Genomic DNA, 17,842 nt, shown 5'->3' on the forward strand with positions numbered 1-17,842 from the left:
AACCAAGAGATTAATGGTGTTGCTTGTTTCATCTGAAACCTCACTGGTTTAACTGTGTGCGCTGGAGCGGTTGGTACAAAAGCCTGCACCACCCTGGGTCTTTGAGGGCCGGACTGGGCAACCCTGTCCTACAGTGTCTCATTGATACAACCATTGATGAAGAACGTGATGAAAGAAAAGTAATGATTGAACTTGTATTTCTTTTATTAAAATGTGTACATATTTCAGTTACACTTGTGATTTTAGCTCCCTGTTTAGATCAGAAGTGTCTCCCATTTTCATTTTTAATTTGTGCATTATATGTACTGTGGTTTATTTAAAGACTGAATTTTATTCCTGAATTTCATCATAGTCTGGTTGACAATGAAGTCCAGCAATGAACTCATCTTCACTGGTGTCTTTCATCCCTGAACAAAAAGAAAAGCCAACAAAACAAACAAACACAAGAAATTAAAGAGACAAGTTTTTATAGAATTTTATTCTTTAAATATTTTATATAAAATCTCATTTATGTTTCAATATATATTTATATATTTATATTTCAGCTTTTTTTTCAACCAATTCACAATTTGGCCGTGTCCCTTCTGTTCTGCATGTATGCTCACATGTTAATATCGAGGTTCCCTTTACATTGTGCAATGATCTTTCAGTGCCAAGTGGGGTGGTCAAGGGTGAAAGGGGCAGGTGGAGGACAGAGGTCAACCTTGAACAAGAGCATGCCAAGAGGTATCAGCAAGTGAAGACTGAATGACACCATCACAGTTTATCAGCTAGAGTAAACACACAAAAGGGATATATGTTTCGAGCGTTTCCAGTGAAAGTTCATGTGGTGTTCAAATGGCTCAAGATATTCCATGGCGTAAAATGAAGTAAAAATAAAAATTCCTTCCGCTCTAATGAAGCTAAACTACTAAAACACCACCCGAACCTAGCAGCAGCTCTGGAAACTGTTTAGCCCTTGGACTTGCAAACAATCAATCCACAGCTCAAGACAAGTCCCTCAGAGAGCACAGTGGCTATGACATGCAGTTTGCTCTTTAAAAAAAAAAAAAAAAACATCAATACAATAATTTTGTAAAACCACATATATCATCACACTTATTATACACCTGGGTAAACAGGATCGGGATTTTCTTCTCAGCTACAACATTTGTTCTTCGTTTGGCAATATGATCACTCTTGGCTCAGCGTTTGAAAAAAAGTCATCTGCTGCTGGTATCACAAACAAAATAGAATTTATTTTCTTCCATTGCACAGCCCCCCAAAGTCACTTGAGCCGAGTCAATTCTGTACATTTTGATGGTGCAATCTCAGCTGACAAAGCTTCCCTATTTCACACACAAGCTGGTTTAATGGTTGTTGGAATGAACAGAAGTTTCAGATTAAACACAACGCCTGCTTGTTCACTAATACTTTAAGCACTTGATTATATCTTCCAAACATGGAGCTATTAACTACTGAATCTTGATGATGATGACAAAGTAGCAGCCATAAAAAGTGCTGCTGGAAAAACACATTGTAAGGCAATTGCTGATTAATATTATATACATATCAGGGGCCTAATATAATAGTATGATAATGTGAAGTCGCTGTAAATAGGTCACGAGGAAGTTCGTGGTTTGGGAGAACAAAAGTCAACAGTTATCATTAAATCAGTTTTGTATGTTTTAAAGAGCAATTTTGGTACGTTCAGGTGCTTGTGAATGGGGGAAAAAAACGTTTCATAAATTTGAAATTGTGGGCCAACTATGTTGAATATTTGGGCTACAGGTTTAACAGGACATAAGAAACTGAACTTTTTCAGTTTCTTCACAAGAAACTTATTTTTCCAAGAAAGATCATCCAAATTTGAATATAAGGCACGTACAAAAAGAGATCATTAATTACTGTGAACAAATGAGAATGACACAAGAACGCACCACTTTAATCTAAATTTAGCCTTGTTTTTTTTTACTTTTTAAAGTATCAACAACCAACCAGAAGAATAAATTGTTTTTGTTTTGCGACGTGATGGAAAGACTTCAGTGCGAACAGCTTCTTAAATATTCCAATACTTCGTCTCAGTCGAACAGAGATAATCAAACAAGGCTTCTGACAACTTTCAGTTTTTGTCAATGTCGAACTGGCAGAAGCTTCATGAGGTAGACAGAAACCATGTCAGACTTTTTTCTGAAACTAGTCAGCTCAAAGAAGGGCATCCTCCCGCTTCATCCGAGAATGGCGGACACCAAGTCAACAGCACATTAACAGCAGCAATAAAAACAGAAATTTACATGATCAATGGAACTCTCTAGATACATTTGATTATCATCCAGATATCATCCAGAACTCCCTCGGCCTTTTATCACCACAAAATCTACTCGCTTGACCTCATAACAGTCTCACATTGTTCTAAAGATTAAAAATATATACTATCAACTTCCAGTGTACATTTACTTTTTTTCAAATTTATGAAGATCTCAGAAGTCAGGAGATCTTCCCACACACGCACACACACAGATTTTATATATATATATATATATATATATATATATATATATATATATTCAGCTATGTATATATTTATATATGTTCAAGGAATTCTGACTTTGATTTGGCAAATATAAGGTGTTTCCATTTATTAATGAGAATTAACTATATGTTGTTTCCCTTTGAACAAGGACAGATTTTGAGGAGCGCTACAACATCACGTGACTACTTAATAGCAAGAAGCAAGGCAAAAGGAAGAACAGACAAATCAAATTGTACAAGGCAGAGAGTTAGGCAATGATAAGGCTCTCTGTAGTGTGTTCCGGGGCACAAGAGACGATTAGAAAATATACAAGCAGGTTGTTATGAATTGACCCGAGAAATTGTTCTCAAGTCGAAGAGCAAGACACGAGGTTGGGATGGACAAATAAAAGTGTACGTTTCACCGGTACACAAGGTGAGATATGGTGCCGGATTTGAAGTTGAGCTGATGGTTGGGGACAAAACTGTGCTGGGGGTTCTTCCTAGTGCACATATCCTTGGCGTACAAACCCATGCAAGAGTCACACGACACCTTAGAACAGTTCACGCAGGTGTGTGAGGCACCTGGCTTGTTGCAGAAGCCGCAGCGAGAGCCTCCCATGCTCAAACGTTCGCTGCCTCCTCCCTTAGGTGTTGTCAGTGCAACTGACTTACTTGGGAACAGCTTGGTTGACAACATGGGTTTCTCCACCATCTGAGGGTGAGGGTGAGGATGAGTGTGTGAGTGCGTTAGAGTGAGGGGGTGAGGGTGGTGGTGGGCGTGTGAGTGCGCGTTGGAGTAGACTGACAGCTTTTCCTTGACAGGTATGTAACCGTCAAGAGTTCGTGGGGATTTGGCATGATAGTCCTGAAAGCTACAACAAGGTGCAGGGTCACCATCGTGACAGGAGGGACAGAGGACGACGTCACAACGTTGGCAGGACGCCACCGATGAGCAGCCAACCCCACAACCTTGGCAACTCACGCTGCCATGGGCTTTGAGCACCCAGCCATCTCTTGCATCTCGGGGCTCCCTTGATGGAGGCCGTGAAGGGGTCTGCCTTCCACTAGTCCCAGTTCCACCTCTCTCTGTGTACAAGTCAATCTCATCCAGAGATGACAAGTGATAGGATGTGTACGTATCAGCAGGCAGAGGGGACTGGATTGGGAAGAAATCAGCCACAGGGCTGTAGGACGGCGGTGCTGCAACTGAGAAGAGCGAAGCTGATGTGCAGGGCCGGATGATTTCATCCTTCATATCCTCCTCAGCATCGACAAAGAGAGGCTCCTTTCTCAGACTCAATGAAGCCTTCAGAATTGGCTTGCTGATGGCTGGATGCCAGTGACCGGCTCCGTCTGTAACGTCCACAGATTTCGACGGTCGACTCCCACGTCTTAAGTGATGTGCATGAGGCCTTTCGATATCCAGCGGTTGCACGGACAAGCGAGCCATATCTGCTCCCAGGCTGTCGCGTCTTCTGAGCGCCTCGGCACAACCGGCTGCATCATCTCTGCAGCCCCTGCGGAGCTCCAACGCCTCCAGCTCAGAGGCCGAACCACGAGCCAAGGCCACCACCTCACCCAGAAGACGGCACTCTGCCTGGGCCAGAAAGAGCTCGAAAGCCAACTGGCGGAGATGATTTAAGCCTCCCGGGCTCTCTTGTAAGTAGAACTGCGAGTCGTGGTCACAGTAGCCAATGGTGCGCAACAGAGTTCGGAGTTCAGCATCAGAAATCGCAGACTGCAGATGGTAGACATACGGTCCAGTAAAGGTCTAAAAGAAATGCAATCATTAGCACTGACATGAGTAGGACGCAGAACACACAATATTTCACAGACTGTAGGGACGTTCAATATTTGTAGACTGAAAATGTGGTGAAATGTGTCCATTAGCAATAGCAAGCGTAAGAGACACGCAAGCAATTCAAAAACTGAACCACTTCCCAACCATTATTTCAGGAGGACCAAAAATGTGTTTATCTCACCTTAATACACCTGAACTCTTTCTTCCAGGGGAACAGCAAGAGGTTCGTGCAGATGGTCTCTAGGGTGCGAAAAGCCCTCTCCAGGTTCCTCAGATTTCCTCCCCTCTGGCAGCGGAGCGAGCTGTCCACCACTTCATAAAAACGCACCATTCTAAACCGCTGGCCAGGATCAGGTTGATAAGCTCCCAGCAGAGCTGTGGCCGTAGAGAGCAGTGCCTCGCTGTCCTTGTGTCTTCCTCTTTCCCCTTGCTGATTGTTTCCGCCACCTTCAAGGCGTTTTTCCAGTGAGCCCACATACCTCCTGAACAAGTCCTCTTTTAATTTAGCATCCATCGTCTGCCACCGACTGTTGGTCAGCTTTGATACTTGTGTGAAAGAGCACCACCCGTTTTCGCATTCTTTGCACGGGGGTGCCGCGTTCAAGCCCCATTTTCAGCCAACATTATTCATCCAACTCACTTGCAATGTATTGTACAGTCAGCAGCGCATCTTCACTTAAAGAGACACAGCTTTTTTCGCTTTCAGTAGTCCTTTTGGGTGTCGTTTAACAGGCATCTCTGACATTGGCTAAACGGCTGGCTTGTTTTCCAGACAAATGGTCAAATGTGGTGAAAGACTTGATGACGAGGATCATTTTCTTCATGCTCGGTTGCAGCAGCATTGTGTGTAATCCATTTCTTGTTCACAGCGTGCAGATTCCATGGTCAGCCATTACCAGGAGAGGAGGATGCTTTCATTTACCTGGCTGCAAACATAGGACAGCATTAAGAAACTGCACTTGCAGACATGTAGTTTTGATCATTGCGAACTACAGTTGGTGACCTTCAGTGCCACAAGAAGCCAATGGGAACAATATAGTATGCATTGCACAATGAGTCAACAATCACTATTTAAACTGTGTGAAAACGATGTACTATTCAGTCAACATAGAAATAATCATGCACTTAAAAATAAAATAAAATAGTATCGATCAGCATCAGTTTGTATTTGAATGCCACCACAACTTCAAATGATAATGAAATGATCAAACTATTTTTTAAATACATTTCGAAAGAGTGGCATATTTGTGTGAATGACAGCCTCATATTGCTATCCTGTCCGGCCTTATTTCTGACTACATAATACGCACAGATCACTTCATAAACACAATACAAAACGCTGATTTTTTTTTTGTCTCAGTCGTGAAGCATTGCCTCCACCGATGTAGCAACCATGATAGCGGCACCGGAGCGTCGGGAACAGTCATTTTGACTGTCATATCCAAAGCTCCGACCGGGTGCTTGTAATCGGGCAGCTTATTAAATATCCCACGGTTATATAATTTGACAAAATCACGATGCAGTCACCGACACAGGCCTCCAGAGAAGGATAGCAGTGAACGCCCATTTTAGCGCAGCTAACTGCCGTTACATTAGCATTCAATCGAGACATTTCACGTCCGATTTCAGCCATGGAGCTGTTTAGAGTTTCGTGTAGATGAATAGTTCGGTGGATGTTGAGGGTTAGAGGAATTTCAAACCCGGATTCCGTACCTCTGACAAGTGCTGCGAGTAGCTAACGACGCCTCCTCAGCTGTTGGAAATTCCCATTGTCGCAACACGCATGCGCAGGGTTCCATCGCGTCACAAGGCACGTGTATAGTAAGGGGTGGAGTCTCGGCAGTGAACAGCGTTTTTAATATTGTTTACTCAACAAAATACTAAATCAGTAATTATTCTACAGCCGTGTAAATGAGAATATATATTTTAGATTTGAATCAATAGACGTATAAACAACAACAAATCAAGAGCTGGCCATTAGCTTACTGTTTGTTTTCAGAGTATTGTACCACTTGGAGATACATTTCCGATTTGTATATTTGGCGATAAATGAAAGACCTATGACACGCAAAAGCCCAAACATTTTCCGACAAAGCTTCGTGCATCATGACGCTTTCATGTTTATCTTTTGGGCTGCAATATAACCCCGCCCACACGGCGGAGCACGTCAGTACGTAAGCGACTGCTGGAAGACCGAATTGCTAAAGAAAAGAAATGGCGATGCTCGGAGGTTTCAGCTCCACACAACACAAGAAAAACGTCTCTGGTGGCAGCGGGGACGTGTCCGAGTTCCTTTGCCCGGTTTGCCTGGAGATATTCGACAGTCCCGTCACCACACAGTGCGGCCATACGTGAGTATTATGTCTGCTTTCCTCGAGTGCTCAACCAGCCCCCTTCCACCGTTCGAGAGGCGAGCGCCACGTATTCGCACTTCAAATCCCATGTAATCTGCCAACACATTCAATACATCCCCAAACCCTGCTCGGTCACGTTGCCTTTTAAATGGCCTCACTCCGACCTAAAACATAACATTTGAGGCGACACTGCAGCTTCCAGCCTTCACTATGTGACAAAAACATATATATCGTTCAATATATCTTAGGCGTGACCTTGCAGTTTTGTACTGAAATTGCAACAAGCTTTGTAAATCACTTTCAGTTTTGTTTACATCAAAGACCAGGCGTTGACTGGGAATTGTAGTCCAACGCTCCATTAGAACAACGGTATCAAGGACGACTAAAGACTACAAGTCTCCGCCCCTTTATTATGTCGGTACTTTCCAGAAATTAACTTGGCACTGTATAAAGTTTTATTGCACTATTTTTAGATCGAAGTGCAGCTACAATTCAATAATTTTCCTATAAATTATTTTGTCTATCTCAGTGAAGAGACATCTATATGTTTGTGTTCTCCTTTTAGGTTCTGCCAGAGTTGCTTGCAACAGTGTTTGCGTCCACAGAAACCGGTTTGTGCTGTGTGTAGGGCGACACTTGGTTTTTGCACCAAAGCCGTTGAGCTGGAGGCCCTCATCCAGACGTCTGTGGCAGCATGCAAGGGTTGTGGCTCTCAGGTACCTCATTGTCAACTGAAACGTCAAACTCGAGGTCTCTCTTCTCATGTATTTGTTTGCGTCACATATTCAGGTTGGTCTGTCTCAGATGAGAAGCCACACAGCAGCATGCTCCAAGTACCAGGAGTACATTGAGGAGGGAGTGAGAACCACAGCACAGAGTCTTCCTGTTGTCCTGAGGTACGGGAAGCTAGCAAATGTAATATGTGACTGTCTGTAAACATACGACTACAATCATCATAGTTATTATGGCACCCAGCATTACTGCTACAAATAAGATAGATTTCTCCAATAAATTTGTCCCTGAAACTATAACCATGTTATCTGAAGGAATACCATAAAAGTGTTGTTAAATATTTGTGTTCAGCCCAGTGCCAAACCGGTTCACCTTCACCTGCCCTTACTGCAACTGCCAGAACCTGGATCAAGACAGTCTGGTGGAACACTGCACGACCCTGCACGCCCGTGACACCCGCCAAGTGGTGAGAGGACCACCGCCCGTTTCCACCTCAACTTCTAGTGTTCTAACAGAATAATAATATTGACTTCTTTCTACAGGTGTGTCCCATCTGTGCCTCAATGCCCTGGGGTGACCCAAATTACAGGAGTACTGACTTTTTCCAGCATCTGAAGATTAGACACACCTTTTCGTACGACACTTTTGTTGTAAGTAAACACAGCTTTAGACATGAGCGCCCTGTGGAGTATTCTCACCACCACTTTATCCTACTCTGCGCTGAATCATTTCCTCTCATCAATTACTGGTTCATTCCCTGTTTGCGTTGTCTTTTGGCAGGACTACTCCACAGATGAGCACACTATGATCCAAGAGGCTCTACAGCGCTCTCTTCTGGACAACTGACGTGCAATAATACAGGAGAATAACGGGAGTCGTCTTCAAAAGACATCGTCCTAGCACATCTACTCATTCACGATCAGAATGGTGGTAAATGACTCGCGGCATATAATAAAACTGGGAATTGACATTGTAACTAAATTGTATATGAAGCTGTTTTATTAAGGTTTGATCTCTTTATTTTTCTCTCACTTTAACCTTAGATTTGATAGTTTCAGAACAGCTTTTTCATACATTTATTGAGCTGTTTCTGTGCTGAGGGAATGGCGTTATGTGGCCGAAAAAAGTCGACGACGTTAAAAGGTCAAGTTCCCTGTTGTCAGTACTTGATGTAATGAGGGGGATTTACCACTAGGTGGCTGTCTGTAGCCATCAATCCGACTTCACATAGTGAAGTAAAATTATAAAGTAATAACATACTTTAAAGTGTTTTTCTTTTGTTTATTTTGCTTTATTATGAATGTTTGTCTGTCTTGTACTTAGAGGCCTACTGAAAATAAACCATCTGAGAAACGACTTGAGTAAAGGCTGCAAGTAGATTTTGTTCCTGTGTCTTTAACAAGTTAAAATACTGTGATAAGTAAACTGATGGGATAAATCGAGGTCTTCTAAGTGGGACATGCCTGGGGTAACACATTATACTCAAAACATGGCTGGCTTCTCTCAATGTGAAGGATCAGCAGGTCCACTTTGAGCCACGCTTCAATCAATAAATGATCTCTGTCAATATCGTGATGTTTTCATTCGAGTTTGTGATGATATGTGGTGAATATTGTGTTAAGATCGTACTAAATCACGAGCCAGGAATTCGCTTATTGAATGAATGCTGTAGCCTACCGCAACCAGTTGGAGGCAGTCGAGTTCCACCAGCTCATCCTTGTGTTAGGCGGGAAGACGCAAATCAAGTTTTTATGATCGGCCGTCTTATGATGAAATATTGTGTATTAAAAAAAAGAACAATGTGTGATTGATAAACATTTAAAATCCTGAACGCTTTGTGATGCATATGTAATAATAAATCCAGGATTAAAATGCCATCATAAGAGCGCCCTCCTTCGACATGACAGACCTTTTATGTGACTCCATTCACACTATAACTCTCAAGTATAACCAGTCAAGCACCTGTGACCCATTCTCGCTTGATCATTCCAGTGAACGTGCCTCATTTTTGTGTCCCTTCCGCCCTCTCTTCCCCTCGTACAATACCTCTCATTCTCTTTTGTCAGCCATACTGTCAGAGGGCTCTAAATCTTGATAAATTAAAGCTCTTTAATTATTTAAGCCGTGGCCCCAGCAATCAGGCGCAGTGATTTATACCTGTGTGTATGAGATGTTGTGGGGGGAAACAACAATCGCTGCTTTGATGGATGACCACGGCGAACCATGAGAATATGTGTGTGCAAAAGAGTGGGTAAAATAAATCAAATTAAAGTTTAGATGTGCTGTCATATATTCAGAGGATGAAGGGAAATAAGGCAGCATGTTTGCGGAGTCGGGTGTCGTCATCAAAGTCACGTTTTGTATGTCTATGATGAAACACCACAGGGATGTTGAAGTCTGTCACTCTTCCCTCTGAGTGTAATTACACCGCCGGGGGGATTACAGAACCTCACCTATCTCTACAGAGAGCCAGAGCCACCAAACTTCTTGACGCACGGCCTCCTTTCTTCCCTTTATTTCCCCCCTTGCTGAGGTTTTGCTGCTGGCAGACGGAGAAGAGACGATAGCTGTGACTGCCAGAGAACTAACAAGATACTCGAGCGCTTCTGGGCAGGAAGGAAGTGGAGCTGAAAACATGGCAAGTCTTTCTTGTCTGTTTGGTGGCAGAGCTGGAAGGGGGGAGCAAGGTGGGGAATAGGAAGAAAGAGAGGAAAAGGAAAAGTGAACATATTGAATAAAAATTTCATAAAGTTCAGTGTGTTGCTTCTTTGAAGCGAGCAATAGATAGTGTGTGAGTCTGCAGGCTCCATGGAGGCAGCAATTAACACGACATGTGCCCACAGGCACTGAGGAAAAGGGACATAGAACCCAGACACCTCAGTGTTTTATCTCCCCCCCCCCTTTTTGTGTAACATCCTCTGGTTAAACATGAACATCACAGCTCTACACAGCTGTCTGAGCTGACTGTCACTTGCATCTTATCAAGTCTGTTTTCAATCAACCTCCATCTTCTTGGAGCATAATTCTAAAAACGAAAAAAAAAAATTTCATTTGGAACTACAAACACTCTAAATTAATCAGTATATATCAAGATGTTTATGGACCACATGGTGTGGAGATGTATATATTAAATGTAAAAACATCTTTTCTTTCACAAAAAGATCCAAAGGTCGCCAGTCAATTCAAGAGTCAAACAAGGGCCAAATCCAGTCCGTCAAGTACCTTGAAGAGGTCTATGTGAGCTCGACATGTATAGCTTCCTTATTATTACAATATAAAGTGATTTAAAACAGATAGAAACCCAGACCACCTCATGCGCATTGGTTATGGACCAGGAAGACTCCTGTTTAAAGTTTGCAAAGTTTAAAATGGCACCCCTGCTAGTTACAGGGTATCTCCAAAAGCAATGGAATAAAACGCCACTGATAAAAACATTGAACTGTTTAATAGGACAGAACACTGAAGAGACTGAAGTTAAGATCATTCCAAGTACTATTTCAAGATATACCGGCAAACCCATCACTCAATCACAATTGGGTACCATGCCACAAAAAAGTGAACAAATCCACTCAAGTACCAGGAAACTTTTTGCCTGCTTTCCTCCTTCTAGTTTTGCTGAGGCAGGTATCAGAGATAAGGTGTGAGGCTACTGGGAGGCGCTCTGGGAGTTTGTTAACCGTAAAATTCCTCAAAGTCAGGAGAAACAGGAAGAGGGGGAATCCTGCCACGCGGGCACGGCATCTCTTCAGGTCGGTCCTCTTAAAGGTTTGGTACAGAAAGTGCCGGTGGGCTTCCCCAACATCAATACTAGAGCTACACTAAGTCCTCTTCCGCTTTTAAACTCCTAACTAGCGACCCCCTGTCTCATCCAGGCGCACACACTTGCACACACTTTGCTACCCTGAGAGCAACCAGCATTAACTTTGATTTAATTACGCCTGCAACCAAGTTGGCCCTGTATCAGCTAAAGTGCAACACTCGCATTGTGTGTGTGTATGTTTGCGTGCACTTGTAAAATGTGACTCCTAACCAAGAAAAGACTTTGAGCTCGCTGTGAGGATTTAGCTTTTGGGGTTAATGGAAAAGCTGTATTTCCACAATTAAAACGTAATAATGCCTCTTTAAAACATGTCGAACTCAAGGCCCGGGGGCCAAATCCGACCTGACACCTTATTTTATGTGGTGCACAACAGCTGCTAACGTGTATGGTCGGTTTGAAACAAAACATGAACAAATTTAAAATGTACCTTCCCTAAAAACCACTTTAATGTTCAGAATATTTTTGTCCAAACTTTTCCAATGAAATCTCAAAAAAAATATCCACAAAAATGACAGAAAATTAACAAAAAATTCACAGTAGTATCGGGAGGATTGCTAATAAATGCATCCCCAGCTATTTATTTATTTATTTGAAAACTGCCATTGTGCTAATATTTGGAAGTGAAGCCCTCTGAGGTGCTAATGCAGCGAAGGGGGATGTCCCCTGTGTATGTGTGCATATGCCACCGTGGAATAGCAGGCGGGGTGGATTTTGGATTTAGCCCCCCTCCATCGCCTCCGCTGAGGAACCCCAGTGGCCCAACTGAGGTGTGTTTGGGTTGGAGCAAGAGCAAGGCCCAAAGCTATTATTCCCCCATTAATTTTTCCATTTGAAATCAAACCTCAGTGGGGAGGAAGAAATCTGTGGAGGCGGAGTTGACTTTAGTTAGATTAACCTCATCAGGGAGGCGGGCGGGGCAAAATGTACAGCAGCGTTGGAGCCTATAGATGGATGATTTTTATTCCAACATGGAAACTCTAGAGCTTCTTCTTTGGAAGAGTCCTTAGATTTGGTGGAAACGTCAGAAGTTGGTGGAAGCATGACCACATCATGCTTGGAGGGTCAGGGCAAGTGGTTCCAGATCCATCTTATCCTTGGTGTCTGCGCCTTTTCTCTTAGAATATTAGAACATTGGTTTCTTCCACTTTTCTCCAACATTCTCCCAAAACAGACCTCAGTCAAGCTTCTCCAGCTATCCATAAAACAAAATCTTTGACAGCATTACGATTCATAATATTTGAGAATCTGTTTTTGATTTGTAGGTCACATAAGTACTTCTTTCGCTAGTGTGAGTGATCGATTGACTAGAGTATTTCTTTGCCACTTTCCGAATTCATGGCTTTATATTTAACACTCAAGCGCAGCCAGACTGCACACTTTCATTCCTTCACATCACCTCTTCAAGAAGTATCCCTCCCTCGTCACTCCGTCTTTCTCAGAGAGAGGGAAAAAAAAGCGCTGGGGCTTGCTAATCTGTCAATCAGATGCCATCCTGTTGTGGCGATGATGGGGGTCTGTGACGGTGGGCTTTACACCTCCAGCAGCTCGCCGCTCAGAGCAGCTCGATGATTAACCAGGCAGGTACTGAGTCAAAATGCTGACAGGAGAAACACACTGACAGCTGATTTGGAAGACAATGGCTGTGCTGCCGCTACTTCACTTGTCATGGCAGTCAAAGCAAATTCTGATGATTTTGAGAGGTTGAAAGAAGTCACTAAACATTCCCTTAAATGCTTGCTCAAAATGGGTCCAGACACTGATCTCCTCAAGAGTCAAAAACCAGATCAAACATCGATCAAATGTTACTTTAATAATAACCCAAATATGACAATTTCTCACTCCAATATTCATGTTCATGTCCTTAATAAAGCCATTATCTGTAGTAGTTCTCGCTGTGAAAGTCTCAACTGAAGTCCAGTCTCACGACAAACAACACGTCTTCGTTCAACACTTCCCAATTATTAACCGCTTCTTGCAGTGTCGCATTCATATTCAAAGCTATCCACCTCCCTCCACTTCCTGGGTTTTGTCTCTTTACAGGACGGAATGGACGACGCATGCAGATCTGTCCATCAAGAGGCGGCCCCCCTGAACAACAGACAGTCGTCCATACACCTCTACCAGCTCCTCAGCTCAATGAGTAACCAACCTGCAGGTATTGAATCAAACTGCTGACAAGCCAGTGAAATGGGAGGAGGGGATGGGTGTAGGTGGACAGACAGAGATGGTCCAGAAGGGGTGGATGAATGTGACAATAGGATCATCTAAAACTTGGTGAAGATGGGACTCTTTTTGTCCCTCCATCGAGTCCTCCCTCTTTTGATGGGCTGTCCCTGTCTCCCGTCTTTTAGACAGACTGAGTGCTGCCCAGATAAACATTAATGATTCTCCTGCATGATAAGTGTTGGCGGGACACAGCAGAGGTGAAAGGGGGAAACCCCTGGACAAAACCAGAGATGAAAAGGAGAAGTGACGTCTTTATCAACTTGACAGGTTCCCTTTTGTCTAGGCAAACTTGTGTGTATGCATGTGTGCCATCAGCAGATTCTTGGCGCAACCTGACAGTTTTATTGCGTCGAGGAGATGGACCCTTTTGTGTTGTCGCTGCCCCTCATCCTTCCTCCTGCCATTTCTGACATTCCCTCGGCGTAGTGTGAGTGTTTATCAGCACGGCTATAACTTGAAGGTGGTACCATTCTCAGAGAGCATCCTGGGCTTTGATGTTGGCAATCGTGATGGCTCTGACGGCTGGTCGCTGGGAATTGTCCTCCCAGAGGAGTCAGGATGGAGAGGAAACCAGAGGTCTCTTGGGTGTATTACCCGGAGAAATTTGATAACTTGTAAGGCAAAGGACATCAAGAGTAGATCAGCCCATGGATAAAGGCGGAAGCATTGCTGAACAACACAGAGGGTACGCGCTCCAAACAGCATTCCGTGGCTGTTGAGCAGAAGGCCTCCTGCGGTGAAGCAGCCCACTCGCCCGGCTTACTTCTCCCCAGGCAGCCTCCGCTTCTCAGGATTCCCAGAGCAATGATTAACCCTGATTCTGATCAATGCTTTTGCTGACTCTGATTCATCACCGGAGCCTTGCAGCTGCCATGTAAAGGAAGCGTTGAGTCTGTGCAGCCTGTGACAGCGATCCACCACTCCGTCACTTCCACTGAAGTGCCTCAGCAGCCATCAACAGAAAATCAAAATGCACATTTGTGAATGACATAAAGGTAATTAAACAACAACAAATTCAGCGGGAAGGAGGTCATTTTTTTTTTCATGAGGGCAGGAGAACTACAGATGGATAGATTGGCATCACCCGTCATGCAGAGGTGCTTTAGCTGGACAGCAGGGGGAAGCCCTGGTTTCCTGAAGATGACAGGAAAGACAATAGCAGAGTGTTCCATCAGCACTTCCTACTCACTGAGCCAGGTTAATGATTCGGCAGCAGCGGCTGAGCCGGAGAGAGCGATGCGCAGTGGGAGGAAGAGAAAGGAGGGCCTGGCATTCGCCTACATTCGGCTCGTAATTGCAGTCGCATTAGGAATGATTGTATGTTTTTGTCATTTTAATTACCCTTAATCTGATCTCTTCATAGTCACGCCATTTACTAATGAGGCAGAACAAAAAACTACTTGTCCCACATGTTTAGCACGCTTCTAGGGGATCAGTCAGACAACATGGTTACAGCGCCGGCAGCTTTCATCTAACACCACACTCACAAACAACCACTCTTGTTTACACTGAAGAGACTTCAGTAAACCCATCAACCTCTGAAGATGAGCTAAAAGTTGTTTTAATACTCATGCTTCACAACAAATAACGGAACAATATAGCATGCATAACCCTCAAGCTCCATATATCAGAAGGCCATTTGCAGCCTTCAGGTGGTCAAGAGCTTTATTTACTTTTGTTTTTTTCTTTTCGGTCTCACGAAACACAAAAAGAAAACAAACAAAAAATCTTCTGCAACCTTGTGAAATAAATAAATACATGTTCAAAGCTAACTTAACTTAAATATTACAAAAGCACAAAACTATAGAAATTTATATTGCACTTAAAAATAAAGGTTAGTTTACTTTTTCACTTTTTAAAATTTAAATTTTCATGTCGTTTTTCAGTGTTGCATCGTTTTTGTGCTTCAAAACTAGTAATATTACTTCACATTAACAGACCTCTCTTAATTAATTTAGCATTTTTTTCTACTGTGATTCATTTACTACTAATGGGCTCCATTACACGCCCAGACTAACAAACCACCTTGTTGGTCTTGTAGACAGTGACAATGCAGGACAGTAAGGAGAGAGGAAGCTGCTCTTCCCTTTTATCCCCCCAAACTGAGACTCGGTTGAAGTATTAACCCACTGCTGCTTAACAATATTGCTGACTGGTGTGAGGAAACAGGAGGGATCAAAGTTTTCATGTCGAGGAGAAAAGCACCTTTCACTCAGCCTGTCCACTCCATCTTATCCAGCTATTGAGAGCCAGACACTCCCATCCTCCCACTCTTCAGTCCACACTCTTTATTTTCATAACTCCCTGCTTCCCTGCACTTATCTCCCCTTTCAAGGAAAAAAATATACATTTTTCCATCAAGATATGCCTTCATCACTTAAATTATTTTGGTGACTCCACCTGTCACCTGCTGAATAATCACATCTGATGCTTGGCGGCTCATAAAAAGTTCATGCTTGTGATGGGAGAGTCTCATTTATAATCCCCGCTAATGTAGCAGTTGGGCGTAGGGGGGCGGCGTGGGGGGATCCGAGATGCAGCCAGAGACGAGGTCACCACATTAAGAGATCATTACTCCTCTATATGCGCTGTCCTTTGCTTTCAGCACTAGATAAGTCTCTTTATGGTCGGAGACCAAGCTCTCTGTATTTAAGTGTCCAGGAGCCACTAAAAGTTCACAATGCATCCAGTACAGGAGGTAGTTACCGTTCTCTGACCACACAACTGTTGGCTGGAGCCCTAATGCTATTTACCTCACCAGCAAATGGACATATGTCCAGTTGTGATGGAGTGTGTTCATGAGAGGGAGAGAGAGAGAGAGAGAGAATGGCCATTCAAGCATTGCAAAATAACTGTCGATCATCTAAAGATTTGTGTATTGATGGTGATAATGTCTTCCTTTAATGAATAGTGTGTCAAAACTTTAACATCAAATTACATAATTGTGGTCTGACTAGCTGACACATTTTAAAGAAAAGGGATTAAGGTGTGGACATACATGAGTGGAAACAGGCCGCTTCAATTGGTGCAGGGGCGCAGCAGCCCAGACAGCAAGGCAACAAGACTACTAAGTCCCAAGTCAGAGACCACCTCTTATATGGCACACTCATAAGAAATAAAGACATCCATATCAAGAATAAAAGGTAATTACATATAATGTAATTTCATTCACAGCTATTTTGGAGATTTTAATGTAATGTTTCTGACATTTTAGCGAGCCTGATAAATTATCTGTTTTTAGTGACAGCATTAGCAGGGAAAATGTCTTGATCAGGATTTTTTATAATAAAAAAGCAAATGCTAGAATAAGTGAAAATAAATTATAATAAATACATACATAAATAAAGGAACTTTACTTTGATTGTAATGTGTGTATTTTCAGTTTGGTTAACTAGCGATTGCGTTGAGGTGAAAACAATTATTTTGCAGGAGGTTCACATATAAGTACTTATGTAAGGTGCATATGTAGGATAAGCAGGAAGAAATCAGAGTGCCACAACAAAACCTCAGAAAAGGATAGTGAAAACCCATCGCCAAGTAAAATCAAGAGGAATTTGTGAGAGAAACAGTAAAAGGTGCAGATGGGACAGGGAGGAAGTGAGGAGTATGAGTGTGTTAGTGTTTGGTCAGGGGGGTGGGGGGCTACCCAGAGGCACAGATAGTGATAGATTGGCCTGGGAGAACTGTGATGCAGATCTACTCATCAAGATTGATGTTCTGCCATTCTGCTTTAAGTGCAATTAAATTGGCTCCTGTGTTAAAAAGCCCAGCCCATAACATGGCTGAGTCTGAGATTACGCTACATTTCCCCTGCGCTTTCATCCACCTGCACCGCTGCCACGGCCGCTCACACCTCCCTGCCTTGATCAGGCTCAACATTCCCAACAACAAGATCATCTGCGGCTATTCACTACTACACAGAGCGGCTTCTCTTTCCCTCCATACGACACGCTGAGTACTTTTTCCAATCAATGCCTTCTAAAAGTTTTTAATCACTTTCAGATTTTTTTTCGTACCACAAAATTGATCCCTTGTACATTACTGCATGCTTAATGTGTAATAATGCATGAGCGGAAGGAGGTTTAATGTCTTTGTAACAATTTCAACATAACTCATTGCTGGCGGCCGACTTGACAAGTATTTGTTTCTAAAAAGGAGTTCTTGTAAAGCACACTGTTATGTAGAGCTGCAGCAAAAACATGACATTTCTTATTTTTACAGAGATTTTTTTTAAATAATTTGTGCCCGAGTTCCCATTTTAATTGGCCATATGTGTTTGCTGAAATCAGTTTTTCGCGTTATAAGCAGTCACCAAGCTGCAGGCGTTCTCAATAATTTTCTGTTAATGAAAATATTTGCAATAATTCAAATTGAATGCCGATCCCATCACATCCGATCCATCTCCCGGTGCCACGG

The 17,842-nt window shown here is 42.9% G+C and overlaps 2 protein-coding genes across 3 annotated transcripts; one reads left to right on the top strand and one right to left on the bottom strand.

Moving 5' to 3' along the window:
* Positions 1 to 1,218: 1,218 nt before the first annotated feature.
* Positions 1,219 to 9,630, bottom strand: spata2 (spermatogenesis associated 2). Of its 2 annotated transcripts, none has more exons than XM_053850193.1 (3): positions 9,538 to 9,630; positions 4,476 to 5,220; positions 1,219 to 4,264 (listed from the first exon to the last, which is right to left on the bottom strand). In XM_053850193.1, exons 2-3 carry the CDS (start codon positions 4,806 to 4,808, stop codon positions 2,912 to 2,914), a joined length of 1,686 nt encoding a protein of 561 aa, XP_053706168.1. In that variant the 5' UTR covers positions 4,809 to 5,220; positions 9,538 to 9,630; the 3' UTR covers positions 1,219 to 2,911. The 2 variants fall into 2 exon arrangements, with proteins under 2 accessions (XP_053706168.1, XP_053706167.1); XM_053850192.1 differs by lacking the exon at positions 9,538 to 9,630 and adding an exon at positions 6,008 to 6,078.
* Positions 6,461 to 9,218, top strand: rnf114 (ring finger protein 114). The gene is made up of 6 exons (XM_053850195.1): positions 6,461 to 6,645; positions 7,214 to 7,364; positions 7,438 to 7,544; positions 7,732 to 7,846; positions 7,923 to 8,030; positions 8,161 to 9,218. The coding sequence occupies exons 1-6, from the start codon at positions 6,509 to 6,511 to the stop codon at positions 8,224 to 8,226; spliced, it is 684 nt and encodes a 227-aa protein (XP_053706170.1). The 5' UTR covers positions 6,461 to 6,508; the 3' UTR covers positions 8,227 to 9,218.
* Positions 9,631 to 17,842: the final 8,212 nt, after the last annotated feature.

The sequence above is a fragment of the Synchiropus splendidus genome, chromosome 18, assembly GCF_027744825.2.
Source record: "Synchiropus splendidus isolate RoL2022-P1 chromosome 18, RoL_Sspl_1.0, whole genome shotgun sequence".
In the NCBI taxonomy this organism is placed as follows: Eukaryota; Metazoa; Chordata; class Actinopteri; order Syngnathiformes; family Callionymidae; genus Synchiropus; species Synchiropus splendidus.

Excerpts from the sequence above, each read along its gene's own strand:
- spata2 (XM_053850193.1), bottom strand. The coding sequence starts at position 4,808 with ATGGATGCTAAATTAAAAGAGGACTTGTTCAGGAGGTATGTGGGCTCA. Across the intron at positions 4,265-4,475 it reads AAGAGTTCAGGTGTATTAAG|ACCTTTACTGGACCGTATGT; the intron begins GTGAGATAAACA and ends CATTTCTTTTAG.
- rnf114 (XM_053850195.1), top strand. The coding sequence starts at position 6,509 with ATGGCGATGCTCGGAGGTTTCAGCTCCACACAACACAAGAAAAACGTC. Across the intron at positions 7,365-7,437 it reads GCAAGGGTTGTGGCTCTCAG|GTTGGTCTGTCTCAGATGAG; the intron begins GTACCTCATTGT and ends TCACATATTCAG. Across the intron at positions 7,545-7,731 it reads AGTCTTCCTGTTGTCCTGAG|CCCAGTGCCAAACCGGTTCA; the intron begins GTACGGGAAGCT and ends ATTTGTGTTCAG.